At 40.8% G+C, this 27,550-nt stretch overlaps 9 protein-coding genes across 12 annotated transcripts in view; 5 read left to right on the top strand and 4 right to left on the bottom strand.

Annotated features, from left to right (window-relative positions):
- Positions 1-1,312: 1,312 nt before the first annotated feature.
- Positions 1,313-1,941, top strand: galla-2 (MIP18 family protein galla-2). Its single transcript, XM_088030928.1, has 2 exons — positions 1,313-1,493; positions 1,545-1,941. Exons 1-2 carry the CDS (start codon positions 1,370-1,372, stop codon positions 1,898-1,900), a joined length of 480 nt encoding a protein of 159 aa, XP_087887054.1. The 5' UTR covers positions 1,313-1,369; the 3' UTR covers positions 1,901-1,941.
- On the bottom strand, positions 1,891-4,414 carry Incenp (Inner centromere protein). The gene is made up of 4 exons (XM_088030922.1): positions 4,195-4,414; positions 4,014-4,146; positions 3,087-3,922; positions 1,891-3,037 (listed from the first exon to the last, which is right to left on the bottom strand). The coding sequence occupies exons 1-4, from the start codon at positions 4,285-4,287 to the stop codon at positions 2,048-2,050; spliced, it is 2,052 nt and encodes a 683-aa protein (XP_087887048.1). The 5' UTR covers positions 4,288-4,414; the 3' UTR covers positions 1,891-2,047.
- Positions 4,415-4,604: 190 nt separating this feature from the next.
- LOC148180013 (transmembrane protein 234 homolog) lies at positions 4,605-5,403 on the top strand. The gene is made up of 4 exons (XM_088030929.1): positions 4,605-4,700; positions 4,752-4,894; positions 4,941-5,100; positions 5,150-5,403. The coding sequence occupies exons 1-4, from the start codon at positions 4,685-4,687 to the stop codon at positions 5,227-5,229; spliced, it is 399 nt and encodes a 132-aa protein (XP_087887055.1). The 5' UTR covers positions 4,605-4,684; the 3' UTR covers positions 5,230-5,403.
- LOC148180012 (large proline-rich protein bag6-A-like) lies at positions 5,231-10,085 on the bottom strand. 2 transcript variants are annotated; one of them, XM_088030920.1, is made up of 17 exons: positions 9,917-10,085; positions 9,705-9,771; positions 9,539-9,656; positions 9,255-9,489; positions 8,990-9,205; positions 8,760-8,939; positions 8,584-8,710; positions 8,343-8,534; positions 8,121-8,281; positions 7,811-8,070; positions 7,070-7,764; positions 6,888-7,021; positions 6,668-6,836; positions 6,393-6,617; positions 6,134-6,340; positions 5,789-6,083; positions 5,231-5,738 (listed from the first exon to the last, which is right to left on the bottom strand). In XM_088030920.1, exons 2-17 carry the CDS (start codon positions 9,765-9,767, stop codon positions 5,533-5,535), a joined length of 3,483 nt encoding a protein of 1,160 aa, XP_087887046.1. In that variant the 5' UTR covers positions 9,768-9,771; positions 9,917-10,085; the 3' UTR covers positions 5,231-5,532. The 2 variants fall into 2 exon arrangements, with proteins under 2 accessions (XP_087887046.1, XP_087887047.1); XM_088030921.1 differs by having other exon boundaries at positions 8,346-8,534.
- A 16-nt stretch (positions 10,086-10,101) lies between these two features.
- Positions 10,102-12,151, top strand: LOC148180011 (uncharacterized). Its single transcript, XM_088030925.1, has 3 exons — positions 10,102-10,480; positions 10,530-10,690; positions 10,739-12,151. Exons 1-3 carry the CDS (start codon positions 10,436-10,438, stop codon positions 12,075-12,077), a joined length of 1,545 nt encoding a protein of 514 aa, XP_087887051.1. The 5' UTR covers positions 10,102-10,435; the 3' UTR covers positions 12,078-12,151.
- Positions 12,152-14,109: 1,958 nt separating this feature from the next.
- LOC148180010 (magnesium-dependent phosphatase 1-like) lies at positions 14,110-15,006 on the top strand. The gene is made up of 4 exons (XM_088030927.1): positions 14,110-14,241; positions 14,286-14,343; positions 14,396-14,617; positions 14,797-15,006. The coding sequence occupies exons 1-4, from the start codon at positions 14,193-14,195 to the stop codon at positions 14,966-14,968; spliced, it is 501 nt and encodes a 166-aa protein (XP_087887053.1). The 5' UTR covers positions 14,110-14,192; the 3' UTR covers positions 14,969-15,006.
- Positions 14,966-16,392, bottom strand: LOC148180009 (uncharacterized). Its single transcript, XM_088030926.1, has 3 exons — positions 16,273-16,392; positions 15,409-16,228; positions 14,966-15,364 (listed from the first exon to the last, which is right to left on the bottom strand). Exons 1-3 carry the CDS (start codon positions 16,390-16,392, stop codon positions 15,015-15,017), a joined length of 1,290 nt encoding a protein of 429 aa, XP_087887052.1. The 3' UTR covers positions 14,966-15,014.
- A 279-nt stretch (positions 16,393-16,671) lies between these two features.
- On the top strand, positions 16,672-18,698 carry LOC148180008 (calcium-independent phospholipase A2-gamma-like). The gene has a single exon (XM_088030923.1). It carries the CDS (start codon positions 16,907-16,909, stop codon positions 18,491-18,493), a length of 1,587 nt encoding a protein of 528 aa, XP_087887049.1. The 5' UTR covers positions 16,672-16,906; the 3' UTR covers positions 18,494-18,698.
- A 939-nt stretch (positions 18,699-19,637) lies between these two features.
- Positions 19,638-27,550, bottom strand: part of Mical (Molecule interacting with CasL) — a 39,996-nt gene continuing 32,083 nt past the window's right edge. For all 3 annotated transcript variants that reach the window (XM_088031176.1, XM_088031177.1, XM_088031178.1), the window contains 7 exons: positions 23,289-26,234; positions 21,563-21,592; positions 21,222-21,348; positions 21,015-21,174; positions 20,638-20,921; positions 20,474-20,588; positions 19,638-20,145 (listed from right to left, as the gene is read on the bottom strand). In XM_088031176.1, coding sequence (XP_087887302.1) covers positions 20,058-20,145; positions 20,474-20,588; positions 20,638-20,921; positions 21,015-21,174; positions 21,222-21,348; positions 21,563-21,592; positions 23,289-26,234 — 3,750 coding nt within the window. In that variant the 3' untranslated portion in view covers positions 19,638-20,057. The remainder of the gene's footprint in view (positions 20,146-20,473; positions 20,589-20,637; positions 20,922-21,014; positions 21,175-21,221; positions 21,349-21,562; positions 21,593-23,288; positions 26,235-27,550) is intronic.

The following is a 27,550-nucleotide window of genomic DNA, read 5'->3' as shown; positions in this document are numbered from 1 at the left end:
CATGTAAAGTATGCAATAGCGTGGGTAAAGGCCAATTGAGAAAAGTGAATTTCGTGCGAAAATGTATTTTCTTGAGATAATCGCAGACGTCAGAAATTAATTAACAAATTGCTCAATAAACCGGCTTGATCTGAATAATTTTACGACTGTTTTATTACTAGTTTGAAATATTCAATTATCTCCTTTTATCCATCAAAAAACATCAACATGTTGTATGCCATCAGACCCATAAAATCATAGCTGGCACCAAAAAACCCTTAAAATTTAATTTATGATATTTTTCGTCAGGGGTCAGAGGGTATCGCCCAAACACAAGTTGGGGGTTTCAGCTCGATTACGCGGCGCCACAGTGGCGTCCGTCAACCAAATGACCAAAAAAGACAATTTCTATGTGTCGATGCTGAGTGATCATTTTATAATCGAGATAACGGCAAAGTGGAGACGTCAGGCTCTCTGATTTAGGTTTAGCAGCATTCTTATGACACAATCTTCGTGTCTGACGCCGGCGCCTGAATATTTCTACACACTTTTATTTTTATTTACATATTGATAAATTAATTGCACCGTCTTGCCACTTATAAACAACATAAAAAAGACTATTTAGTGTGGAGGAATGTTGGTTGACACGTTGGATTTTATTTATTGAGCGTGGACGGGATTAGCGCACGGCAGTAAAAGACCGGTAACTACATAAAATGTTGCTACCAAAATTATAATTCAATTCATTTATAGTTCAGATAAATATTCGGGCATTTTCTGGGATTTTCCTAACAAAAATAAACAACCCAAAATTTAGATTCCTTTTGGCATCTTTTGCACACTACTCAAAAATATTTATAGCGCAGAAAATTAATACATTTTTAACGTGTGGAATTTTACCACCATTTCCATTTTTTTTCATTTCGAATTATGAGAAATCCATAGGCAAAAGTTGTAATTTTGGTAATTTTAGAGCCACAGCTATGAAATTTTAGGAAATTACTATTTTTTAATCGTATATTAACTCTGCCAAATTGCAAAGTTGTAAATCGAAAAACATAAATTTTAGAAATTTTTATTTTCAAGGCGAAGCCGAAATACTTAATACAGACGGTTTAAATAATAATAATAATAATTTATTGATGTATGTATCTAAAATCTATTAAAAAAATGATATTAGTCGATAAGGCCGATACGTATTTCTAAATTTTTAAAAACAAATGTTTTTTTTAATATTATTTATAAATTGCATTATAATCCTTGTATATAGGCAACCAAACATACATTAAAATTAAAACTTTTAACTTAACTAGTAACTTTATTTGGTAACCTTAGCATAGGTGGTACTTCTGTTTCGATCAAAATTTGACAAGTGTCAAAACTTTTAGCCATGAAATTCGATCAACTCGAAAATCAAAATGCAAACGTTTACAGAAAAACTGATGCTCGTGCTGTAACCGCCGAAGAAGAAAATGACGACGTGGTGGATGAATTTGATGCAAGAGAAGTGTTCGGTGAGGTAACATAACCTCAAAAATTTTCAAAATTTATTTTTCTCGTTTTAGATCTAATACGGAATATAAATGATCCCGAGCATCCTTTAACTCTAGAAGAGCTACACGTCGTTCAAGAAAATCTAATTGAAGTGGACAATGCCAGGAACTCAGTTTTTGTCAATTTCACTCCAACAATTCCACATTGTAGTATGGCAACACTAATAGGTCTTTCCATAAGAGTTCAATTGCTTCGGTGTCTGCCAGGGAGGTTTAAGGTTAAAGTGGAGGTTACTAAAGGTACTCACAATGCTGAGAATTCTGTTAATAAACAGTTGGCAGATAAAGAAAGGGTTGCTGCAGCCTTAGAAAATTCTCATTTGATTCAGGTTATTAATCAATGCATATCCGCCAGACGCAGGGCTTGAAGTTGTTATTTATTTAGTTAAAAATTACAAGTTGTGATAAATGTGTTGTTTGAGTCAACTTTACCCATTTTTTTTACTTACAACATTATAAAAATACAATAGATAACATGAATACATTTAAAAAAATCAAGATAATTACGAATACACCTATTCTACATCAAACTCTTCAGTTTCATCGTGATTCTCCAACCCCGGAATCATCGTAAACCTTGGTCGCTTATGCCAACAAGCACTCGATGACCTTTTCAATTTCTTCGGCTCAATATTGACAAAGATCTCTTGTAAATCCACCGATTGTGCTTGAATTGAAAAGAACGTGTTCTTTAGAGCTTCTCCTGCACTTGCAGCAACTTGTTGATCAAACCGTATGTTATGTTCCAAACCCCAGTGCGGTGGATGACTTTGATGGGCTCTGTACAGTTCATCATCAGAGTCGTAACAGTCTTCAGTGGGCAACGGAGGAGGCCTGGATCGCATGTAAATCGGCAATTGTTTGTTTATCGGATTTCCTTGCATTTGCCGTTCGCGTTTCTGTTCATACAGTCTTTTTTCTTCCTCTCTCTTCTTCTCTTCATGGGCTTTCAGTTTTGCCAACTGGCGCTTTTTCTCCAGTTCTTCCTTTTGTTTCAGTTTCCTTTCTTCTTGTTCCGCCAATGCTAGCTTGTGACGTTCTTCCTTTAATTTCTGAGCTTCCAAGGCTTTCATCTTTTCTTTCTCTAGCGCCTCTCTCTGTTGCTGTGCCTTTAACTGTTTTTCTTCGCGCTTTCTTCGCTTCTCTTCAATTTGCGCTTGGATTAAAGCTTCTCGTTTTCGAATAGCTTCTTCCTCCTTTTCGCGACGAAGTCTCTCCCGCTCTCTGTACTCAGCCTGCGAAGCCTTCAACGCGCTAGCAGTCTTAACAGATATTGAAGACTCGTTGGAAGAAGAATGCGGTTTTTGTTTGGTAGTAGTACTGGTCCCTTTTGGCAGGAATTTGCTCGGCAACGGTGTAAACATCTTCGCTTTTTCCTTAACATTACTTTGGGCTTCAGGTTCGAGTTCTTGGTCTTGTTCTTTCGCCAGAGCACGCGTCTTCGTTCTGGTGACTCTGGTCGTAGTCGCTTCTACTTGCTCGTTTAGTTTTTCAAACGCTTGCACCTACAACCAAGTTTTACAAAAAATGGAATGGAATTAATACGAAGTTTACCTTTTTCTTTACAGGGCTCTGTTCAAAAGGACTGAAAATGGGTTTCACGCCTTTGGAAACGCTCCCCTTCGTCTTACTAATGGGGACTTGCGACTTGGAAACGGTCTTCGGTTTGGGTGGAGTCTTCTTCGTTTCTTCTTCCGACTCGTCATCCGTCATTAAATCATTAACAGTTTGGGGCACCAACTTCGTCACGCATATTGGATTTTCCACAAGGACAGTAGCGTTGACGATATCTGACTGATTGTTGGTCGAGGAAACGAAAGTGCCATTATTTGTGACTGTAGTAGAAATCGCGTCTTCATACTCGCTGTCCTTTGTGGTATTCTGAACGCTTTCTTGATCAGACCTCGACTTCTTATCACGTTGTTTTTCGTGCTCTCCCGATGAAGATCTCGATCTTTTCGGTTTCTTCTTAATTGTTTTCGTTCGAGTTGTTCGCGGTTCTGGCCCACTTTTCATGGTCTCTTCCGCCTCGTCCGACGAATCCAAATTAATAACGGGAACCTTTTTTTCTATTAATATGAGAGATTGTCGCTCTTCGTTTTCTTGCTTAATTTGTTTTTGAGTTGTTCGTTTTCCTTTCTTCTTTCTGGGAGCTGGTCGAGTAGGTGCCGGCATCTCCTCAACTTTTACTTGTATGTTTTCCACGCTAATTAACGGCGATTTTTCTATTTCAGTTTCTTCAGGGCAAAGCGATAACTTCTCTAATTTCACATACGCACTCTTGTCGGCCGAACTAGCCGCAGCTGCCTTCGACTGCTTTTTGCCACGGCGAGTTTTTGATGTGGATTCTTGAGTTTCGACATTTTCTTTTGCTGGGCTTTTGCCTGAAGCTGCAAAAGTGGCAAATAAAACGGAATGCTGCCTTAGATTTTGCTAGTAGTGCGATCATAATGTATTAATAATATATCATAATAAACTTACGGGTACCCAAAGAAGGCCCTTGGTCAGAAAACGCTGCAACATTCTCCAAGACCTTGGCAGAAACGGGCAAAACTTTCGATCTCTTCAGTTCGTCCAAAACCTCATTGCATTTCGACAGATAGTTTGTTATACGCTAAGACCAAAAAAATTAGGGTATATATATTTGGGGCTTTGATCTCACCGTTTTTTTGCGATCAACGGGTTGTAGTGTCTCTGCAAGAACACTGAAATTTGAAGTGTTCAGTCTCTTCAATATCCCGTCTATTGCATTCATTTTCACGCACACAAACCAATTCTAAAACGCTTACTGAATAACTCTTAGTTTTTCTAGTTTTACTTCTAGAAACAAACAGAACTTCTTAAAACAACAAAAAAACTCAAACGCTGATTTCAACGGCGACTGTTACTTCAAAAACTCGCTTTTTGATTGGTTCATGTATTTCCACCAATAGCAACGTTCACCGATTTGACAGATGACGTGGCGGTGCGTTCAAATTGAAAACTTTAAAATAAAGTTATAAGTTTGTGGAAGCAAATATCTAATAGTCTATTTCTCGAAACACCAACAATATTTTCAGTAGGTTCGAAAAGTACAAATTTAATGTTTTGTAATACGGAAAACAACACACGAAAGTTGAGGTTATGTAACCGAATGAAAAACCTCTTACAGGATGATTTACGAGACTGGTACGTTTCTTGTAACATTACAACATTAAATAAAACCCCTTTTTGTTTTAGTGTGCTTAATCGGCGTGGCTGTGTTATGGGGAGGTACAAATCCTTTCCTCAAGAAAAATTCGAAAGACATAACAAAAATCACATCTGATTCAAAAGTTGGGAAGTTTTTCCTAGAATTAAAGTATTTATTGACGAATACAAAGGTTTGTGGATCTATTTATGAGTCTGTTACTTAGAACAGTGTTTTAGTATTTGATTCCAATGGCTTTGAATCAGGCCGGTTCAGTGGTTTATTTTTTGACTTTACAGAAAGCAGACTTGTCTCTGTCTGTACCACTCGCAAATTCTCTCACTTTCGTTTTCACTGCAATTTCGGGGTGGATTTTGGGGGAACAATTACCCGATAAAAGTATTGTAAAACACACATCTTTAGTTGAATGAATAATTTATTTTTTTAGAAACCATTCTTGGGGTGTTTTTGGTTGTACTGGGTACAACTTTATGTTGTTACGACAATTATTTAAGAGTCAATTCGTGAATATTTTGGTAATTTCTTTATTCAACTGTCTAACTTTACAGACTCCTCAAGGGACAAAAACAATATCATAAGCACAATTCATCACTATCACATAAACACATTATTTAAAAAATACAAGTTGGAATTTATATCTAACCTCGTAAACAATAAATATTACAAAATCGAACAAATAAAGATCTTAGTTTAGTGTGACAAAACTCAAACCCAATAACTAAACAACCAGTACTTTCACAGTGATGACAGTTGTAATAATAGGATAAATACAATGATTAAGTGAGACTATATTTGTCCAATATTACAGCATTACTGCGTTTTAAAGTAAGTCGAGGCGTTTGGATATCTTTCAGGTGTGAATTCCGTGTTGTCACGCAAAGCCGTTTGCACTGTAGTTCTCAACAAACTCCTATAAGCCGCTTGGACGTCGGCGGAGTCGCCGGCTCCTTGAGACACAGCCTCCAGAGGGGCCACGGATGCAAGTCCTGTTGCGGTCACCGCTCTTCGCACACTCTCTGCAAACATCCTCGATAATACAACTTCAAAGATAAAGACTATTTATTACCTGCAATGACCTGTGGAAGACTCCCTTGAGGTTTCGTACTGTTGACGATCTTCCGGCGCTTGGTTGGCATCCCTGATAAATACGCGTCACTAAAAGGAGGCTGAGGGTTCTGCCGTCTTTGCCTGTGCACATCTCTGGTGATAATTGGTACCCAATCCTCAGGAACTTGACCGTGCCAAGGCTCTGATCCCAACATTGGATTAGGTAAAGGCTCCGAATCGTCTCCTAGTGATAACGGGGGCAAATCCGGCTCTATGGTGGCTGCAGGGGCCAAAGGTTCATCCAGATCCATAGGCTAACACACAAAAACTATCACAAGTGTGTTGGCGTTAACACTCTGCTTACCTCAGTTTCTTGTGGAACGTTCCTAACTTCACGCTGCACGGTGGGTTCGTTAGGCGTCGCCATTGGTACGTCAGCGTTTCGAACTATATATGGTTCAACTTCAGTCTCACTAATACCTAAATTAGACATAAAATGTCGCAAATTAGCACCACTTGTTATCATAGTCCAGTTCTGCAACTCAGTCGGGATTCCTTGCATGTAGGATGTCTAACAACCACAAAGTGTTAAAAAATGTAAAAAAAAACCAAAACAATCTTACAATGATTTGTTGGAACGTTTCCTCCACCCCCGGCTGTCCATTGGCGCTCGCATGAAGAGCCAGAGCGCACATCATTTTAGCTAGAGTCAAACACTGGTCCACCAATGCGCGCATATTATTAGAACCGAGAGTGGTGGCTGTTGTGATGATGTCAGGGAGTCTTCTTCTGAAGAGGGTTTCCACGGATCTAACTATGTCTATGTCGTCGCGAACTCGGAGCCGGCTCTGGACAAAAGTGGTAAAAAACTGGACAAACTGTAGTCGAAATTACTTACGAAATTCTGAAAGAACGGCTGCATTTCATTGATTAATCTATCCACTCCACCATTAACAGCTTCTGGCGTGTTCGCACCCTCCAGAACTCGCGAATTAAAGAAGTTCCGTATTTCATTAGTCACTCGGTTTAAGGGTTCAAAATTGCCAGTGTTCAAAGTAATCATGTCACTGTTGGATCATTAATTAATTTTCAACACAAACCCCTCAAATCCTACTTACACTATCGTTAAATTCCTCGATAGCAACATAATAAGATCCGTGATGATGCTTTCCCCCGGATTTTCTTGCGATTCGTCCAACGGCAACTGCTGGAGAATGTCTGCAATTGTCGGCCCTTGCAATGGAAGGTTGTCCTATTAAAATCCGCTTTATCAAAACTGAAGATCACCCTAAACTCTTACCAAAATAATCTGCAAGTTCGGCAGCAAGTTGTTAAGGGACGGCCCCGTCGCCGCTCCGCCTCCAACTCCACCTTCCGGTCGTGCACTCGCGTTTGTCTGCCCACTAGGCACCGCCTCCTCCGTAGATCCACTTTGTGGTGCTTGATTAGCACTTTGCGGCGTCGCTTGAGTCGCATTCACGTCTCTCCTGCGTCGATAAGCCGTTCGCAACGAAGAATAAATCTCGTCAAACAAACTATCTAAATTCTGTGCGCGTGGTCTATCTCTCTGCTCTCCATCCTCCTCCTCTTGTCCTTGGGGCGGTGCTTGTTGCCTCGACGCACCACTAGCTTGTCCCCGCCTTCTGTGAGTTACGTGGTGCGAGTTGCACGGGAGGAATGGATCAAACCCGCCTTGCATCGCTTGTTGGGCTAGATGGACATGAGGGCGGGGCGTAGAACGTGTATGTGTAGCTGTTGTGGGATTAGTTTGCGTGTTTCCGCGTGCTTGCGTGCTTTGAGTGGTTGTGGTTGGTTGAGGGGCGTGGGTGGAGCTCGCTTGGGCGGAGTCTGTAGAAGTGGCAGCTGAGGTGGTTGTAGTCGTGTTGGTATCTGTAGTGGTCGACGTGGTCGTAATTCTGTTCATTATTTGACCGGCCATTTGAACCAGAGATTGGAGAAATTCGGGCGGAGGACCATTAAGAGTTCCTTGTAAAACTAAAGACACGTCAGTGAGGTGTTGTTACCAAATTTTATTAGTCACCTTCTGGTGTCACTTCCATGAAAAACTCAACACTGGAGTTGTTGAAGTTAGGTACATTGAACGTAGCCGAAGAAGTTGAACTTGGTGGCGCCGACGTTGTTGGAGGCGTTGGTCTATTTTCCGTAGCCCCAACCGTATTATTGTTGTTATTTTGCATTCCACGAGTCCCGTGGACGACATTGACAGGTCGCGCGGTTGTGCGGACCTCAATAGGGAATGATTGTACGCGCATTGAAGCGCCCGGAATAAAAGGAAAACCTCTGGAAAATCACCTCATGTTCAGTCAATCCTTCCTATGAAACCCAAGTACCTGAAATTTACTGTTGGTGGAGCTCCACTGGCTCCTGCTGGCGTAGGCCTCGTTGCGTCTCCAGAACTCGGCGCCAACGTCGTCGGCGTCTCCGTGCCGGTCGTCGGAGTACTGGTAGTCGTCGCAGCATTGGGGCGCTCCGCCGATAAGTTAAATTGCGCCTTTACGTGAGGAAAATCAAAATCACAACATCCCGTCTTAAAAATATTTCCTGTTACTTACTACCTCGACTTGGATCGGAATTCCAGCTTGCACCACTGCAGAATGTTGGATTAGAATCGGCCGACAGAGAAGAGGTCGAGGTGGTGGAGTCCGCACTCGAATTATAATGTCGCTTAAAGAGTGGTAGGCATGACCTAAGAAGTGGAGGACTTCGGAAACTCGCGTGAGCATCGCCTGGGTTTGTCGGACATTCTACAAAAAATTGTTAAATGGGGGAAATGAGGGATGAAGGCGAAACTACCTCCTGCGGGATGATGGGATCCTCGACCATAAAATGACGGTACCTTTCCAAAAAGGGTTGAAATCTCGTCTGCAATTGATTCAGCGTGGTCAAGAGTTCCGCCATTTCCGACGTTCGGCACGCATTCCTAAACAAAAAATGATAAAATTGGTTTGTTAAGCAAAACAACATCTTACTCGGCCAACGATCTGGCGCTAACTCCTCCAGTTCTTTGCTCTCCACTCGAGCCCTCGCCACCATCATTGATCGTCGTGTTCTCTTCAGGAGTTGACGACGCCGATCTTTCAGCTGGTGGAGTCTCGGAATTACTTTGAGCACCAGCGTTCCCTTCTATGGTTACATCAGCTGCCATCGGTCTAAAACAATCAGTTGGTACTAACATATTTGACATAAAAAAAATAATTACATGGAGCCGGAAGCGGCATCAAACAACGTGTTTTGGACAGCTGACAGAACCATCGCCTCGTCTATACTCTCGTTGTTTCCCGGTGGTACAATGACGCGTGCTTCTATAATTGGGGTGACTTCTTCTTCTGGTTGCTCTTCAGTGTTGGCTTGTTCACTGGGTCTGGCTGAGGGGTTTTCCAGGAGACTTATGACAGCGTCTGCACGGCGCAGCATCCTATATTGGAAATTTTTAATTATCATGGTCATAATTTGTGCGAAATTACCTCCTTGCGACGTTGAGGCGGCTCCCCGCCAAGCTATGCGTTGGTGGCGGGGGCACGATTCCCTGCGACTCCATCAAATTCGAAGGAAACGCCATGGACCCCAAATACATGGTGTTTTCCGTTTCGAATCCCCGAAACCCTCGCCTCGGTGGCTGCGGTGACGCGGATCGCGTAGTTGGGGGATTTTGACTTGGTGGAGCTCTTTGCACCAGATGCACAACTTTGCCATTGACATCTACGTACGAAAATTAAACAAAAATCGCAAAAACGTCAAGTTTCCTTACCATAATCGCTCAGTTTTGCGCTGTCTTGGAGGACACGACCACAATAGATGATCCTTTGTGTTTCAGCTGGGATGTTCACTGTGTCCGCGATCTTCGTCTTAAATTCCTCCACGGTGATCTAATAATACTTTAATATTATCGAAATTCAAATAATATTTATACTCACATCATCATCAACCGTAAAAGTATGATTCTGCGAATCCAGAGTTTTAACCGTGAGCACAATCATTTTGCTGGAATGTGAAGGAGGTTAGTGGGTTTATGATAATCACTCCGTGTCGATGTACGTACAATTACGCACCAAAAACGACTAATTATCGAGGAATACGACAGTTTTGACTCACGCAAGATAATTTATCGTTGGTGCAAGATTTGTACCTGGGTTTCTGGCTTTCACAACATTTTAGGTTAAGCAAGAAGAGTTCGGGCACAAGCCGATAACCAACAAATACACTAATTTAGGCGCTGATTCGTCGTTTGAGCGAGAATTTGCGAAAAAAGCACACCTTTCACAACAAAATGACGGAGGAATTCCGCAGCAAAGCAAAATGACGTCTGAAAGATACTGACGGACTAAACAGAGGACGGGATCCGTGGGTTTCGTACCAAACTACAAAACCGAGGAAACTAAAGTTACTAGATTATTTTAAATATTTATTCATTATTCTTTGATAAAAAAAGTCTAATTTTTATTGCTACCACACCCCAGTTATCGATAGTATTGATAAAGTGACCTCGCATATTTTCCTTCGCAGAAATGTGATAAGATTACGTTTTATTGCAGCTGTCATTCATCTATGTGTCATTCTGACAGTGCTCAGTGACAAGTAAGGTTATGTTTGAAGTTCAGTTTTGTGAGATTACGATTTATTAAACTTAAATTTGACGCTCCATGCCATGAAACGAGACAGCGTAATGAGCAAAACCTCACTTGCAAGAATCGTAAGTCAATTTTCGTTTTATGTCAGTTCTTAAAAATTTCCGTTTCCAGTTTCATAAACCTCTCTCTGAAAGACTAATTACCGCAGTTAAAGAGAATGATTTGGTCCAGCTCAAGGCCTTGCGGAAAGCTGGCAAGGCCTTCAATGCTTCAGATGAGCATGGAAACACCCTCCTCCACCTAGCACTTCAGCACCAAGTTGAAGGGTCAATGTATGGTGGTGTAAAAATCGTAACTCTCCTCCAACGTGTTTGTTTCAGGCTAGAAATTTTCGAATACTTGTTGTCGTTGGGTGGTATGCCGAAGAATGTCGCAAACTCCTTTGGAAGAACGCCGCTGATGGAAGCCTTTGGGTGCAGGAAAAACGGAGAAGATTACGCAATTTTGCTGATAAAAGCACGTTGCAATTTTCGCTCGACTTTTCCTGATGGCAACACAGCTCTACATTTGGCAACTTCGAATAGGTGGCTCCATGTAGCTGAACTTCTAGTTGAGAAGGGTCTAGATGTGGATGGACTGAATTCTAGAGAAGAAACGGCTCTACATGTGGCAGCTAGAGTGGGTTGTACTGACATCGCCTGGATGCTGTTATTTTTCGGGGCTGATCCTAACTTGGCCTACACAACTTACTCAGGATGGAGTATCACAACTTACACGTTTTTTGATGTGATTTTGGCCAATGAACACAAAGAAATGCAAGAAGCGTTTTTTGATGAATCGTACGGCTTTGATAAGCGTTTGAGCCTTATGATATTTATGGAGGCTATGACATTTAGGGAGGCAAGGGAATCTGAAGGTCCGCTTTTTGATAGAATATTGGACTCCACCTGTGATATCAACTACACCTATGATGACCTCAAATTATTTTCGACAAAAATTTACTCGTTTAAAGCAAAGAAGTTTAAGTTATTCATTCAGAAGTTTGAGTACGTCATAGAAGAGATGTTAACCAGATGTTGTCTTGATGGATTGTTCTTTTGCGAACAACCAAACTACATAGAGAATTACAGTCTGAATTTCTTGGCTCTGTTGGAGAGCAGCGCTGTCCACACTCTCATTGACGAAGTGAATTCAAGTCGCCTCCCTCTTCTAGTTCATTTAATAGAAAGCTTCACCATATACAGAGACGTAGAACTGTTAACACAAGTCATGTGTGGCCTCTTAAGTTATGGCGCTATTCTGACTGCGGACGCAGTTAATGAAATTTATTTCACGTTCGGCTATTGCGAACTCTACAAAATTGTACTTCACATGGACATCCAACATATCAGCAGGTGCTTCAGTAACAGATACGTTTTGCCACGCATCACGTATGATATGTCTGTGGATCCCAACTCTGTGTATTCTGAAGACGTCTGTGATGATCCTATTATTTATAAAATATCCGAGTTTTTCACGCTGGCTCAAATGAGATCGACAGTCGATGAATTTCAAGTTCCTACTTTAGTTGAGCTTGCAAGAAATGCCGCGAGGCAGTATATTATAACAGCATTTGATGCAAGAAACAGTGCGAGATTTTACACGATTTTGCGGAAGTTGCCCATCCCGGAACTGCATAAAAAAATTATTTCTTTTGAAACGCAGTTATATGAGTCTTAGCAGTTTTTGTTTTGTTGTTCATTGTTAGTCTTTGATATTCGTTTTTTAATAAATTATATAATGTTTGAAAGAAATTACCGTTTATTTCAATTCGTTTTCTTATTTTGGAGTTCCTTTTATTTCAGGTGTTGAGCAGATTGTTGATTGACTGCAACTTTCGACTTTTGGAAAATCTAAGAACTATTTTTTGTCTAAAAAATTGCGAGAAAAACGATGGCGCAAATGGTTTCCCAATATTTCTAATAGTTTTCGAGATACTGAGCACGGATTGTTTCGAACTTTCAAAAATTTGTCCCTCTGGCGACACCCCAAAAATTCAAACAGCCATAACTCCGTTATTTGTTGACGTACGTTCAAAATTCTCCCAGTTTTGGATTCAGCGTGATATTCTGCGTAAAATGAGCTCAAATTTGTTGACTTTACTTAATAAATAAAGGCGGCATTTACGAAAAACTGTTTTGGAAACGTCATTTTAGGGTGATTTTCAACCAATTTTCTCAAAATGAAAACGACATTTAATAGCCTTGAATTATACATCAATCGAAAGAGGAGCTCAAAATCTATCTACTGGCCAAATTTGAGGTCGATCGGACAAATAGTTTACAAGCTATGGCCAAAAATCAAAAAAATGAAAAATTTTCATCGTTTGAGTCGCAATTTTTTTTCGCGAAAAATCGACTATCGAATTTTGGGCTTTTAAGCACTTTTTCTAACGTAAAATGAGCCGAGAAAAACGATGGCGCAAACCGCATCTCAATATCTCTAATAGTTTCCGAGATATTTAACTTTGAAAATTGGGAAAAATGAGAAAAAAAGAAAATCAACTATCCGAAACTTTGATCGGCCATAACTCAGTTATTTGTTGTCGGATCTGAATTTAAATCCCAGATTTGGAATCTGCGTAAAATTCTGCGTACACTGATGTATAATAACTCAAGTTTACTCTAAAAAATAAGCGAGATATCGATATGAGAAATTTGTTATAGTTTTAATCACGAATTTTCGCGAAAATTTGCAAATTTCGACTATTGGAAAATCTAAAAACGATTTCTTATGTAAAAAATCGCGAGAAAAACGATGCCGCAAACCGCATTCCAATATCTGTAATAGTTTCCGAGATATCGAGCATGAATTGTTTCGAACCTTCGAAAATTTGACCCTCTGGCGACAACCCAAAATTTCAAACGGCCATAACTCGGTTATTTTTTGACGAAAATTAAAAATTCTTGTGGCTATGGATTCAGCGTGAAATTCTGCGTAAAATTCTGTGCAATTACGTTGAGTTTGCTTAAGAAATAAACGAGGCATTGGCAAAAAACTCTTTTGAAGAGGTCTTTTTGGGGTGATTTTCAATCACTGTTTTCAAGGTAAAAACGACGTTTAATACTTTTGCGTTATACATCAATCGAAAGAGGAGCTCGAGAACTATCTACTGGCCATATTGGAAATCGATCGGACAAATACTTTACGAGTTATGGGCAAAAATCAAAAAAATTAAAAATTTTCATCGTTTGAGTCGGAATTTTTTTTCGCGAAAAATCGACTATCGAATTTTGGGCTTTTGAGGTCTTTTTCTAACGTAAAATAAGGCGAGAAAAACGATGGCACAAACTGCATCTCAATATCTGCAATAGTTCCTGAGATATTTAGCTTTAAAAATTAGAAAAATGAAAATCAACTATCCGAAACTTTGATCGGCCATAACTCAGTTATTTGTGGTCAGATATAAATTTCAATTCTAGATTTGAATTCTGCGGAAAATTCTGCGTACGCTGATGTATAATAACTTAAGTTTACTCTAAAAATAAGCGAGATATCGACCTCAGAAGTTTGACAAAATGGTGGATGCGCCGGGGATAGTTTTTTTCTACATTTCAGCTAGAAATTTGATTTCTTTTTATAATAGCTTGTTCAATTCTTTTTTTTAACATCATTTTAATTAGCTACTGATTAAACAATTTGTAGTATTCGTATTTGCAATCAAAACCTTTAGATTCGCCTGTGTGCAACGGAGTTTGTAGTGGGGATTTAGGCACCGGACTGAAGTACGCCAGTAACGCTAAGTTCACACAAGTCCTATCTTGTCCAATCACCTAATCGCACCACTCGCGCCGAATGACTCACGAAATGACCGAAAAGCCGAAAGTTCTAGTTTTTGATCTTGGTAAATCCTCTTTTTGCATTCTGAACATAATTTTGCCTTTTTAGATTACACGTTGTGGCCATTCTGGGTTGACACGCATGTAAATCCCCCATTTCGCAAAAGGCACGCAATTCTCAATTTATCAACCAAAATCATCTAAATTATTGATTCGCAGCTCCAAAGGAACAGTCCTTGACTCTTCCGGAACCAATGTCACTCACTATTTCGAAGTTCCTCAAGTCTTAAAAGATTTGCACGAAAAAGGTTATGTTTTGGCAGTGGCGTCCCGTACCGGTGAGGTTGAGGGGGCAAAACAACTCATGGATTTATTTGGATGGAAGAAGTATTTTTCGCATCTACAGATATATCCAGGGATGAAAACCAGGCATTTAACCAAGTAGGTAATAATTTACTCACGGGTCGATTTCAAGTCACTGCGTTAACGCAAATTTGCAACCGTTGCCAAGGTATGAGCAATGTGATTGGCGTTGCTATGTTGCAAATGAGATTTGCAGTAACGCAAGTCACACTTGAAATCGACTCATCAGTCTGTAGCTACAGGTTTGTTGTTTTAAGTATAAAAAATCATTTTGGGGTGGAGTTCAAAGATATTATATTTTTTGATGATGAGTGGAGGAATATTCGGGACGTTACTGAATTAGGGGTCCTCTCTATTATAGTCAAAAAAGGTGTGACAAAAAAAGTGGTGGACGACGCATTGGAACAATTTTCAACACGAGGATCATAAGTTATCAATGTAATTTATTAAAAAAACTATTTTATTAATTGTCTTCTCATTCGTGTCGTCTCCTGTGTACATGTAAAGCAGCCTTTGACGCAAATCCTCTCCCACAAACTTCACAAAAAAAATTCGTTTCCTCCACAATGCTGTGCTTGGATTTCAGGTGAGCTCTTAAAGAGACATTCAGACGGAAACCTTCGCCGCAAACTTCACATTTGTAAGGAGTTTCATTTGTGTGCATTCTAATATGAGTTTTGAGTGAATATTGACTTGAATAAGATTTATTGCAGTACTGGCAAATAAACGGTCTCAATTTCAAATGCTTCATTTTGATATGTTTCTCCAGAAATCGGTTGGTGAAAAAACCTTTCCCACAGGTCTCACAGCAGTGCGTGGGGCTCCCTAAAAACGCGTAAAACAATCAAAGTTTGCAGTTTTATTTTTACCTAAATGTTCCGTGAGTTTGTGTAAATTCATCGCTCCTTTCCTCTGGAAGACTTTTCCACACTCTTCACATTTATACCGATGCCCGTTGTGCAAATAAAAAATGTGCGAACGCAGACTGTTCTTATTCTGTAGCTTAGCCCCACATAAATGACACACTTGGACTCCCACGATGTGATCCTTCACGTGTTTCTTATAATTAGACTTGGTGACTTCTTTTTTACAGATCCTGCAAGTTTCAGTTGCATGCGAGTGATTATGAAACGACTTTGCCGCGATTTTTTTTAGGCAGACTTCACACTCATGGTCTTCAGATCCTAGCAAGACTTCGATGGCTTTGGTTGAAGTCACTCCCAGTTTCATCACGCGCTCATCTTGGAAGACAGGTAACTTGGTTTTTTTTGAACTTACACCTGAAGAACACACTGTTCTTACATGCAGATCATAAAATGTCTTGTATTGGAATGTTCCGCGGCAGTTTTTACATTTATGGATGCGTATTCTGGGGTGCCTCCTTAAGTGTTCTTTATAAGAGGGGATGTCTTTAAAAGATTCACCACAAATGGTGCAGTTTTGCGCGTTGGTGAAATGATCGCGGATGTGGTCATTCAGTGAGGTATCGCGGTGCCCACAAATGGGGCAGTTTTTATAACAGATCTCCACCAGATCCCCACTTTCCTGGGGGGCTTCCTGTTTGACTATCACATTCTCATATAGTTTCCTCTCAGAATCTTTCCATTTTTTGAGGAAGTTATACGTTAGTTTTAGATTTAAGAAGCATTTCAAACATATAATTGTTGAGATTTCGTCATGAGGCGACACCTGAAGAGTGGTTAAATACTTTTCTTTGGAGTCTGAGAGTTTACCTGGGTAAAAGCTAGGGCTTCTACCAATTCTAGCATGGAGGCTACGTGGTTTTCGAGCAGAGAGAAATACACCGGGGGCTTGATCAAACAGATTCTGCACACCTTTTCCGAGTGCCCCATTCTATTTATTTCTAGAATTCAAAATATTTATCAACATAACCTCAGATTCCCTAATTTGACGTTGACAGATGACGTGTTATCTAATTCGCCGAAATGTGTCACTTTCCGAAAATAATCCTAAGGCGATTTTTGCACTTCCAATTATCGCATTATCTGTGTTTTTTTTAATCCTTCCCGTTATCAATTCTCCACGTAATGTGGTCTTACGCGTAAATCCAAAATTAAATAAACGTTGTCAGAGTAGTTCCAATGTCCCACAAATAGTTCCATGTTGGGCCTGTCCCGGACGTCATACGTCAAACGTCAAATTAGTTGTTTGTCAATAAACCCATTCCATCACCCCATTGCGTAAACCCCCTACTCCTCTCATCTCACGCCACTCGCTGTTGCGTATTAAAAAATGTTATAAATCAGGAAGTGCAAACAGTGAACAAGAACTTTCGTGGCAAGACGTTAAATTTCTAGTGTGAAAACCACCTTGTGATCGTGAAAGTTACCATTTGGGGTACATGAGATGCCAGGAAGAAACGTGATTGTCCCCCAAGTTAAAATAATGAGTCAACTAAGAAACTACTTATCAAAACTCGTAACGGATAAGACTGTCGATAATGCCTTGAACCAAGAATTTGCACAATTTCTACAAAAGATTCAGCCTGCAATTAGTAATATTTATTTTTGGAGGAACATTGACGCATCCACGTTGAAGGAACTCGACGCGGTGAACAAAGAAAAGGTGACATCAGTGAGCACTCCAAAGCCTAAAGAAATCCAGAAAGTGGTGCCAAAGTGGAAGGAACTCAAAGAGATTACCAAAGAATCAGTCGCGGCTCAAACTCACCACATTTTAACCCTCCTCAAGAACGCGAGTACAAGTCAATCAATTCTGAAGAGGGTAGAAGAATTGAACTCGCATTTGCTCAAATATGCAGACGCGAAACCCATCGCGGAAAAAGCCAACAGTGTCCACTTGTTGTTGAAAGTCCGCCAGAAGACCACAAATGAAGAAATCCACAGTGCCATCAGCGAAACCCTCGCCCTGCTTGGGTACGCCAACCCGGTCAAAGGTCGCGGGATCCGAGTCTTATCAATAGACGGCGGCGGCGTCCGCGGAATCCTCGTCCTAGAAATGTTGAAAAAACTAGAAGAACTAACAGGCAAGCCAATCCACGAGATGTTCGATTTGATTTGTGGCGTGAGCACGGGGGCGATCATCGCGAGTCTTATCAGCGTGAAGCAGCACACGTTGGACGAAATCTCGGAGATTTATAAAAATCTAAGTATTCAAATTTTCACTCAGTCTGCATTCAAAGGGACCAGCAGTCTGGTTTGGAGTCATTCGTACTACGACACGGCGCTGTGGGAGAAGCTGCTCCAGGACCAAATCGGCGAGCAGACTCTTATCAAAACGTCGCGAAATCCGCTTTGTCCGAAGATGTGTATTTTGTCTGCGGTCATCAACCAGTCGTCGTTATCAGCGTATGTGTTCCGGAATTATACTTTATCGAGTCACGTCCATTCTAAATACGAGGGGCAACACAAACATCTTATTTGGGAGGCGGTGCGGGCGTCCGCCGCCGCACCAACGTACTTTCAGGAGTTTAAACTCGGAGGACGATTACACCAGGATGGCGGAATTTTATTCAACAATCCAACAGCGGTGGCTCTTCATGAAGCTCGCTTATTATGGCCGGAAACTCCAATTCAATGTATCCTATCGTTTGGTACTGGAAGAACCATTCCTCTACCTGTTGATCCGGATACTGTGAAGAGCGTCACCGCGTCTTCTTGGAAGAGTAAATTCTATGCGGTCATCGAAAGCGCTACGGACACTGAAGGGGTGCACACGATGTTGTCGGATTTGTTACCCGATAAGATTTACTACAGATTCAACCCTTATCTAACGGAAATGTTAGATATCGCGGAAATTGACGGGAAGAAACTCGAACAATTGAAGAGGGACGCTGTTATGTATTTAAGAAGAAATGAAGATAAATTCCAGGAGGCTGCAAAGGTGTTGAATTGTGAAAAAACCACCAGTCAGAAAGCTCTGGATTGGTTGAGTTTGCAGAAGGATATTTATGGTTTCAAAAAGTTGCCATGAGTTAAATTTAGGTCCCCTGTACATCAGTTAATTTTAATATAGCACTAAGGTACCGCCGTGGTAGTATTAATTTCAGATTTTCTTATTTTTATTATTGTTAAGTACTCAGTAGATAATTTAATTGTGTTGTGTTGTTTTAGGATAGGCGAAAAATTGTGATTTTATAAAATGTGATATCTCGAAAATGAGAAAAACGGATATTTTATTTGTGGTAATGAATAAAACGAATCTGCAAATAATGTTGCGTTTTTACGTGTTTATCCCTAAGTCCTTTTTCACGGCAAAGAAAAAACTTTGCATAACAACGAAGAAAAAAGGGGAAAATGAAAAAATGGATACGAGAAAGTAGTGTTTTTCAATTGCGTAAGAGTGCCTTAATGTGGACTTCTAATAAGGCGTTTTTTAAAGTACTAGTAAAATAATTAAATAACTTCCCAATGAGCTATAGAGTTCATTATAGCTATTTATGTAATAAATACATAATTTAAGTTTTTGTGGACTTAAAACGGCTTTTAACGCATACAAGAGGTGAAATTGCATTTTGACAATAATTTATTAATTATGTGACACTGATAAGCGGCCGTTTAACTTTATCATACGGACACCGTCCATAAAAAGCCACTATACGGACGACGCTGCCGTGTTTAAAAAGCCACTTTATGAACGCTTAACGATATCGTCAAACAAAAATTAATACACAATCGGACATAAAATAATATCGATTGGTCGATTATAAAACGCTTGGTTTTGTTGCCTTAGGAAAAACCAATTAGGTATTGCTTAACATACCAAAATAAAAGTAACGCGTATTGTTTGTTATCTCTAAAATTTTATTATCCGTTAATAGCATCAGGTGATTTTACAACTATGCGACACGTCACTTTGTTTTGAGTTTCACTTTCGAGAAGACACGTGTATGAGTTAAATTTCTGGAACTATTTAATTTAGGAAACCATTTAGTACGTCGCTACTATTTGTTTACTACAAGGGATTTTAATACGACGTGCGAAGACATTCGCTTATTTATAAATGTTGTTGACATTGCCACGTGTGTTTATGTACGCTTCAAGGTTTAGGTGCTTTTTTTTAAAGAAACCAAAAATAAAAAATCGACTTTTTAGAGGTTGCAAGAAAAATTCAAAAGTGATGATGTATAAAAGCATTTATTCACACAAAGACAACACTTATAATGCATTCACAAAATAATATTCCTTTGTACAGTACTTTACAATTCCTTATCAAAAAATACAATTCACAATCACAATTCTTGTTTTAAATATTGTAAACTTAATATAACTATCACTAAATTGTAACAAAGACTAGTTAACGTGAATTAGCAGAAATGGACGTTAATAGAAATAAACAAAATTCGAAAACATAATAATTAGTGTACTGGTGTAGAAGTATAGCCAGAATAAACGAAATAAACATTGCACGTGTCAAACCAAACTCGTTTGTTTACCCTGCCTATCCATCTATAGTTAATGAAATTGCCCTAAATGAATCAAAAGTGATGTTAATATGGAAAACATAATTTTCTAGAGAACATTTTGTTAAGAAGCAGTTACTTTTCGGGTGTTTTCCTAATCGGCGTTAACCTCAAACCCTTAGCGAGTGTCTGCTCTTCAAAATCCCGATCTTCGTTTGAATACCTGCAAAGGGACAGTAGAGTTGTAGCTACAGTTATCACAAATCCAACAACAATCAAATAAACATGCCTTACCTATTCTACAAGCTTGCCGCTAAAAGAATAGGTGCCTACAGTGGAAAACGCGTGCAGATGTTAATGGAAAGCGGACAAAGAAAAATTAAAAGAAATAATCGCTAAGATTGAGCGAAGAAAGACCCCAATGGACAACAAGGCCCCACAAGACATAAGCAACGAACAACAGAACGCATGCAAATATGGTGGATCTTGAATGTTCGCTTGGTTGATCGATTGCCAGATGAGGTGCAGAACCTCTACGTCTACTTAAACACCTTAAACGGTCTTCTTCAAGAAGCGCAATGAGAGAGTCTCTCTTCGCGACGATCTCCATCATTTCGTTGATGATGCTGCCCTCAATCTCCACGTCTTCTTGAGTTTTTTCCTCATCTGTAACAATTAATTGAACAATGGTAACTTCACCCAAGTTCAGACTTACTGTTTTCAAGCCGTTCCCTCAATTCCTGCTGCAACCGCGCGTGACGGTCCTCCAGCTCCAGTTCTTGCGCTCTCACCATCAACTCCCTCTCGTATCGCCTTAACTCAGTCCGATCTCTCATCAAATCAAACCATTCTTGCAACAGCTCGGATTCGTCTTTCGGATAACGACTATCGGCTTCTCCTCTCAGCGCCTTTTCCACCAACACTCCTCTCTCTTCCAATTCGCGCGTTTTTACTTCGGTTTCTTCCAATTTTCGTTGTATTTCTTGCGCCATGCGATGTCTGTCAAGTTAGTGGGTTAAAATACTGTTAGTCAACACTTCAAAAACCTTAGTTCTGTTAAGTTATCGGAAATGTAAAAAACGGGATCTTTACCGTTTTAGTTGCGTCTGGCGCGCGACTTTCCGGGCACTTTTGCTCATCCGGTTGTTCGACAGGCTTGCAACGGACGTGTCTAGAGCTCCGGATTGGTCCAGAGTGTCGCAGGAACTCCGGTCTTGCCGCTTCCAGTCGTGCTCTCCATCCGAGCTGTCGTCTAAAAGAAGAAAACTTTACTAACAATCGGAGTTTGTGGAAACTTACCGGTGCCTTTAATCGAATAGTTTAGGGGTAGCGGCGGCACTGGAGGCGGCGAGTTATTGTCGTTGATAGGCCGATGGCTCATTTCTGAGAAACTGTTTCTTCGGACTGGTTCCTCGATCAGCACGTCCTGTTAACAACGATTTTCACTTTCTTTCAACGACAAATGCGACATAATTAGCCACAGAATACAAAACAAGGAAAAATTACAAATCTACGGATGATTGATGATTCAGGTGAGTCCATGCAGTAACAAAGAACGAACCCAATGCAAGAAACGGGGACATACAGGCGTGCAAGAAAACCACACAAAAATACAGGAGATATAATAAATTATTTCTTACAGGATCTCGCAGGTCCAGATTTGCACACGACTGTAAAACAGATTTTGGTTAAAAAAGTTGCAGACCGAACAAACTTATTAGTCATCGACATTGAACGCAAAAAAATAAAATAGTTAACTAAAGAGATGATGGAGGTGCGATGACTGATGAACAGTAAATATATCCATAAAATTAGACGTTTAGATTTGTAGATTCAGCAGTCGGAGGGGTGCGATCCTCGAGTTCACACCGAAGAGATTTTTAACACCTCGAGGATCACACTCCTGGGTGTATTTGGGGTATTCCACACCAGAATGAAAAACAGTTCTCTGATTTTTCAAATTTTTTACCTAATTCAAAAAAGTTATGAATTTTTCCAAAAAATGCCTTTTTTTATTTTCAAATAGCTATAACTTTTTCAAAAATAACTTATTGAGACGTTTTTTTTTCAAAATTTTTGTTTTGCAATGACCTTTTCAGAAAAATATACAGAAAAAATTTAAATGATAAATTCAATGAAATGTTTGCCATTTTTGAGAAAAACCGTTATTTTTTTCGAAGTTTGCCATTTTTTATTTTAGTTTCTCAAAAAAAAAACTTCAATTAATTCTGCGTTTATTCCCGCATATCCGAGAATGGACCGATTTTTTTTCTATTGTTTTTATTTAATTGAAAAAAAAAACTGAAAATGGAATTTTTAGGCCTCAAAAGCGGCCTAAAAGTAAGTCTTTTCTGGCCGCAAACATTTTTCATTCATTTTCATTTTTCAATTTCATTAATTCATAGAAATTGTGAAGCTACACATGCCGAAACGGCAAATGTAAATAAAGAAAATATGAACTTTTCTGAAGGATTCATAAATATTTACAATTATTCAGTTGTTATAAACGATTAAATCAATAAATCATAAATAAAAATAAATGAACTTGTTAATTTAATGATGTCGCCTAAAAAATCTACACACAAGACTGGCCATTAAAAAAAGGCTCGGCCAAAAAAGAAACCCTTTTTGTCCTTGGTACACAAATAACTACGACGTGTTTATAAATGTTTCTAGCATCAAGGGTGGCTATGAAATGTCAAAGAAATGTGCCGCTCATTACAAATGTGGGTTTCGATTTGTCAACTGACATTTGCATTTAACCTCAAACATGAAGCAAAGTAAGTTTTGAGAAATAAACTGTTCGAATTGTGGTTTAAAACCTGAAAAACGAAAACTTGGGCACAAAACTATAACTAAAACGTCATTGAAGTAAGTAACATTATAAATAATTTTCAAGATAGTTATATTCACCATGAAAACAAAGCGGCAAAATAGTGTACGACAGGAATTCCAAAGCCACGCTTGATGCTAGAAACATTTATAAACACCTTGTATTATTAACCAAAAAAAATTGTTTTATTTTTCTAAATGCTTTGTTTATGCAATAAAATGAATGCAATTAAACGATTTTACAGGATTATATGCGCAATTAACAGTTTCATTTTAAATTTTTTTTCTGAAAAGTACATTTCAAAACAAAAAGTTTGAAAAAAAATCCCAATAAGTTAATTTTTAAAAATGCCACTTTTTGGAAAAATTCGTTGCTTTTTTTGGGCTGGGAACAAAAATTTGAAAAAATTCAGAGAACCGTTTTTCATCGGGACGAAAAAGATGAAAAACTTTCAGCAAAATCGAAAAGGGTCGGAGTCAAAAATGGTCGATTTGGTGTGGAATACCCCATTTACGCTTTGGCATGATAATTACCTTGGAAACATCTTTGGCTTTCGGTGAGATCCTCGACAAAAACCCTTTTCCGTTCCCTGGAGGACTTTTCTTCGTAAAAAACGTCGTCAACATCTTCGTCAAACTTTTCCTCCTTTCCTTATCCTTGCTCTTCTTCTTCGGCTTTTTGACATCGGTGTCCAAGAGATTGGGATCCGACTTGCAAAACTTCTCGGTGCTCCTAATACTACTTAGATCTCCGATCGACACCGCCGTATCTTCACCACTCTTTGACCGCGGAAACGAACTTTCATTCTTCTTATTAAGTGCTTCGTTCGAATGCAGAAACGAGTCATTCCTCAGTGGGGTTTCCTCCCTTCTCCCCAATTTCTCCTTCAGTTTCTGCAACTTATCCTCCGGACTCAAACCAAGTTCTTCGTTGGATAACAGCCGCGCTCTTATCCTCGCATCTTGTTTCAGTTTCTCTGCGGTTCGTTTGGCTTCTTCGTGTTTAAGCCGAGGTGGAGCTATCGGTGTTTTGAACTCTTCGTCAAAGAGAGCCTTTCTGACGTCCGGGAGACTAGGATTTTCTTTGATGGGCTCGTTGGAAAAACGCTCCATTTGAGTGACGTGGACGCTAACAGGCCGGGTCAGCGGCGTGGCGAATTTCTCAGACTCCGGAGTTTGTTTGAGCGTCGAAAGAAGAACATCAGGAGTTGCATACACGCTGGAACCGCTTGAATAAGTCGTGTTTTGATTAGAATCGTCCAAATTGTGGTTGATTTCAGAGGCGATATCCGTCGTCGCCGACCTCATTAGTTCAAACGGGCGGCTTCGCCGCCGCTTCCGCTCCAGACTCTTGTTCTCCGCCTTCATCTTGTTCATCACCATTTCTTGCACCAGCTTCTGGTTGACATCTCTCTCTTTTTCAATCACGTCTTTCCGGTAGATAACATCAGGAGTCCGCACAGTGGGAGACTGCGCAAGAACCGGACTCGGCGGCGACACCTGCGCCTCCTCCTGAATCAGATCTGGCTTCTGCGGCGAGTCTTTGCTCCTCCGCCGCGACTTCCGAATGTCGATCGAATCCTTCGCCCCACTAAACGCAAACTTACTCCGTAACCTCTGCACGTGTTCATCGAACTCCACGTTATTTTGACTAGATTGTTTGGCGGCTTGTTCGGCCTTGAGCTTCGCGAGTTTCTCCTCCAGTCGTTTCTTCTGGAAGTTGTTGTTTTCGATCGGATCCTCCCGGTGTTTGTCGCTTGAGATTTCGGTGATGTTTTTGACCGTGGAGTCGCTGCAGGTGTTCTCTTCAGTCGTGGTACCTTCGACTATTAATAAACTGTCTTCATCGTGTTCCGTTGTGCTCTGTTTGGCTTTCAACACCTCCAAGTCGGCGGGCTTCAAGTCGGTCACTGAAGCACCGAAGTTGTTTGGTTGGCTGTCGATGATGCAATAACCCGTGTTCTTCAAGATCTCGTTCTTTGCTTCGACTATTTCATTGAGGCTGTCTTCAGCGAGCTCGTCTTCGTCGTTGAAGAGGACGTAGCCGTTCTGGCTGTTGACCACGCCGTCATCACTGCTGGTTTCAGTTCCGGTGTCCATGAACTCAATATCGAGATTTTTACTCAACACACTGTTAAGAGCTTCGGTGATGATGGTTTTGTTCTTCACCTCGTCTTTCCCGCAGACGTGGTCGAGCTCCTCCATCTCGGCGATGTTCGCTCTGTTGCAGATCCTCTCACCGAAATCTATGCTTTTGGGCTTGTGGCGCTCTCGCACGTCCATGTTGAAGTCGAAATCATCCCCTAAATCATCGGAGACAGCGCCGTCTCGAGCCCAATCAGACAACTCAGTCTCGGTCAAAGCCGCTGTGGCCGGTTCCGCCATGGAATCCGCCTCGGATTCCCCGGATTTCTCGTCGTTCGACAGTTTGCGTTTGACGTGTAAAGCATCGTGGACCTCTGGTAAAACGTCGTTGGTTTCCAGCTGGGGCAACGTCTTCGGTTGGTTGAGCGACTTCTTCTCGCTGGTGATGGACTTGGGGGCTTCTGTGGAGACAATGGAACGGTTTTCTTCGGACTGGTGGTTCTCAGGTTCTATCGAAAGAGAGTCGGGCGGAATTTCGTCAATTCGTACTGTCGGTATCGAACTAAAGTTGAATTCAGGGGTTTTGGCGTGTTCGCCCTCGCTCACTGAATCAGTGGAGAGACTATCATCGCTTTGGATTTTATTCTTCGACCAGTCTATATTAGGAACTATAATGGAGGTCTCGTGGACGGGGCTCCTGGGGCGTCCCTCAGGTTCGTTAACAAACACTTCAGGCTGTTGGGGTTCCGGTGCTGCGTCGAAACTCTTAGGCGATTGGGGCGTCACCGTCGGCGACACCCTCTCATTTAACTTGTTGCAGAAGGTCTGCATAGCGGCGCTGACTTCCGGTGCGGGTTTCAACAACTTTTGACAGTCTGAAATGTTACTATGGAACGACTTCAACTTGGTATCTAAAGTTGATGCACTTCCCGACTTTTGTATCGACCCAGGACCGCAACTTTCCCCTAACAGATACTTCTTTTTTAATTCTAGAGAAACCTTAGCGGCAATCCCACCCGTGCTTTGCGTGCGATTCAACGCGTACCCCTCAGTCCTCGGCAGCAAACTCGGTGCAGGTTTTCTCACAATAGACGGTGCTGAAGGCACAAGAGGTGTGAGGTTCAGTTCGTCTTTCTTAGGTGAAGAAACTTTTGGTGCTTTGCCCTTGTTGGTGGGGCGTTGCAAATAACCACTCGTCACCTGGATTTTACGGAGGGGGGCAGAGCCCCGCATCCCGGAGCCTCGACTTTTCGTCACGTGGTAGTCGAAGGACATGGCGGGGGCCTCGCGGGTCGGCGTGGGGTCGTCGTGAGCGAACTCAGAGTCGGTGGAGATTTCGGTGGCGGAGTTGCGGATTTCGCTCGAGGAGTCCGAGGAGGTTTCATCGGAGACGATCTGAAATTAGGTTCGTTAGTAAGGAGGCGCGCAAGCGTGGAGTTGGGGCTAAATTCAGGAAAATTAACAGTGAAAAGCGACGTTCACGGAAACAGAAACGTAGCGACTTTGCCTGTCTTCGTAAACTTCGTAATTTTCCTGAATAAGAGAAATCAATTGGCTGCTGAGCAAGACTATCTATCGGGGAAGTTATGGCTGCTTAACGGCACCGGAATTTTGAGTCGCTTGGCGGCAGAAAGGGCAACACTGTTAGCTTTTGGGTTAGAACAACACTCACGTCAGCAATGGATTAAATTGCACACAATTGTGGAAAAGAACAAGAAAACAACAAAAATGCCACGCCATAGATATAGTTACCTTGGTACCATTGCTTTAACGTGATTGTTGGCCATTGTCGAGAGGTATTGTCGTCCGGACAAATTTTTGCGAATGCATTATACTAAACATTTAAAAGCGTCAACACTTATAAACTTTAACAACTCAACACTGAATAAACTTTCGACAAACTCAACAATAACAAAAAGAAGCGTATAAAATCCGACTTGATCCGCGGAATCGATTAATCGCGCGCGTCTAGTAAAAAAACTATAAAATTAGAAAAAATTAGTAAAAATGCTTATTGTAAACTGCAGTCTTTCTCTTTATCCTTCATTTTTTTGCTTTTCGAATCAAGAGTCTGGGCTTTATGAAGACGAGGCAAGTCTTTCAAGCGGACTATTTCCTTTCTAACCTCTAAGTTCGTAGTAGAGTGGCTTTTAGTATCATCTACAGGCGGCGGAGGTGCTAATACAGTCTTACGTTTAGGCAAAGGAGACGATGTATTAGCTCTCTTACGCTGGGGAGCCACTGGGAGAAAATCTTCGTTGTTATTAGTCTCAGGAGGACCTCTAGCTTGCTCATGCGACTTTTGTCTTTGGGGTCTTTGAGGACGGGGCTGCTCCTCCGCGGACTTTTTCCGGTTACGTCGGGGAACCGGAGGAGAAGACGTCGTCAGTTGAGGAACCACCGGCTTATCTTTGGGAGGCTTGTTCACTTTGGCGTAGAGATCTTCGATATTCACTGGTTTTTTAACCACATTAGTTTCTGCACGGTTCGACAACTTCTGCAGCTCCTCGATGGTTGCATAATCTGGACTCGAATCTTTAGAGTTTGGATTAAAATCTGTTTGTGCTATTAGAGTCGAATCCTCAGAGTCTGGATTAAAATCTGTTCTTGCTGCTGCTTCCAAATCAGTTTTTTTGTCATCAATCAAAGATAAAGATGACGTTTCTATTGTTTCTTTAATACAGAGTTCAGGATCGGACTTTGGAGCGGCT

The sequence above is a fragment of the Gnatocerus cornutus genome, chromosome 2 (assembly GCF_029298725.1).
Source record: "Gnatocerus cornutus isolate USDA-ARS CGAHR chromosome 2, icGnaCorn1.1, whole genome shotgun sequence".
Taxonomy (NCBI): Eukaryota; Metazoa; Arthropoda; class Insecta; order Coleoptera; family Tenebrionidae; genus Gnatocerus; species Gnatocerus cornutus.
Note: the sequence above shows the minus strand (reverse complement) of the source record. Positions and strands in the feature narration are given on the sequence as shown.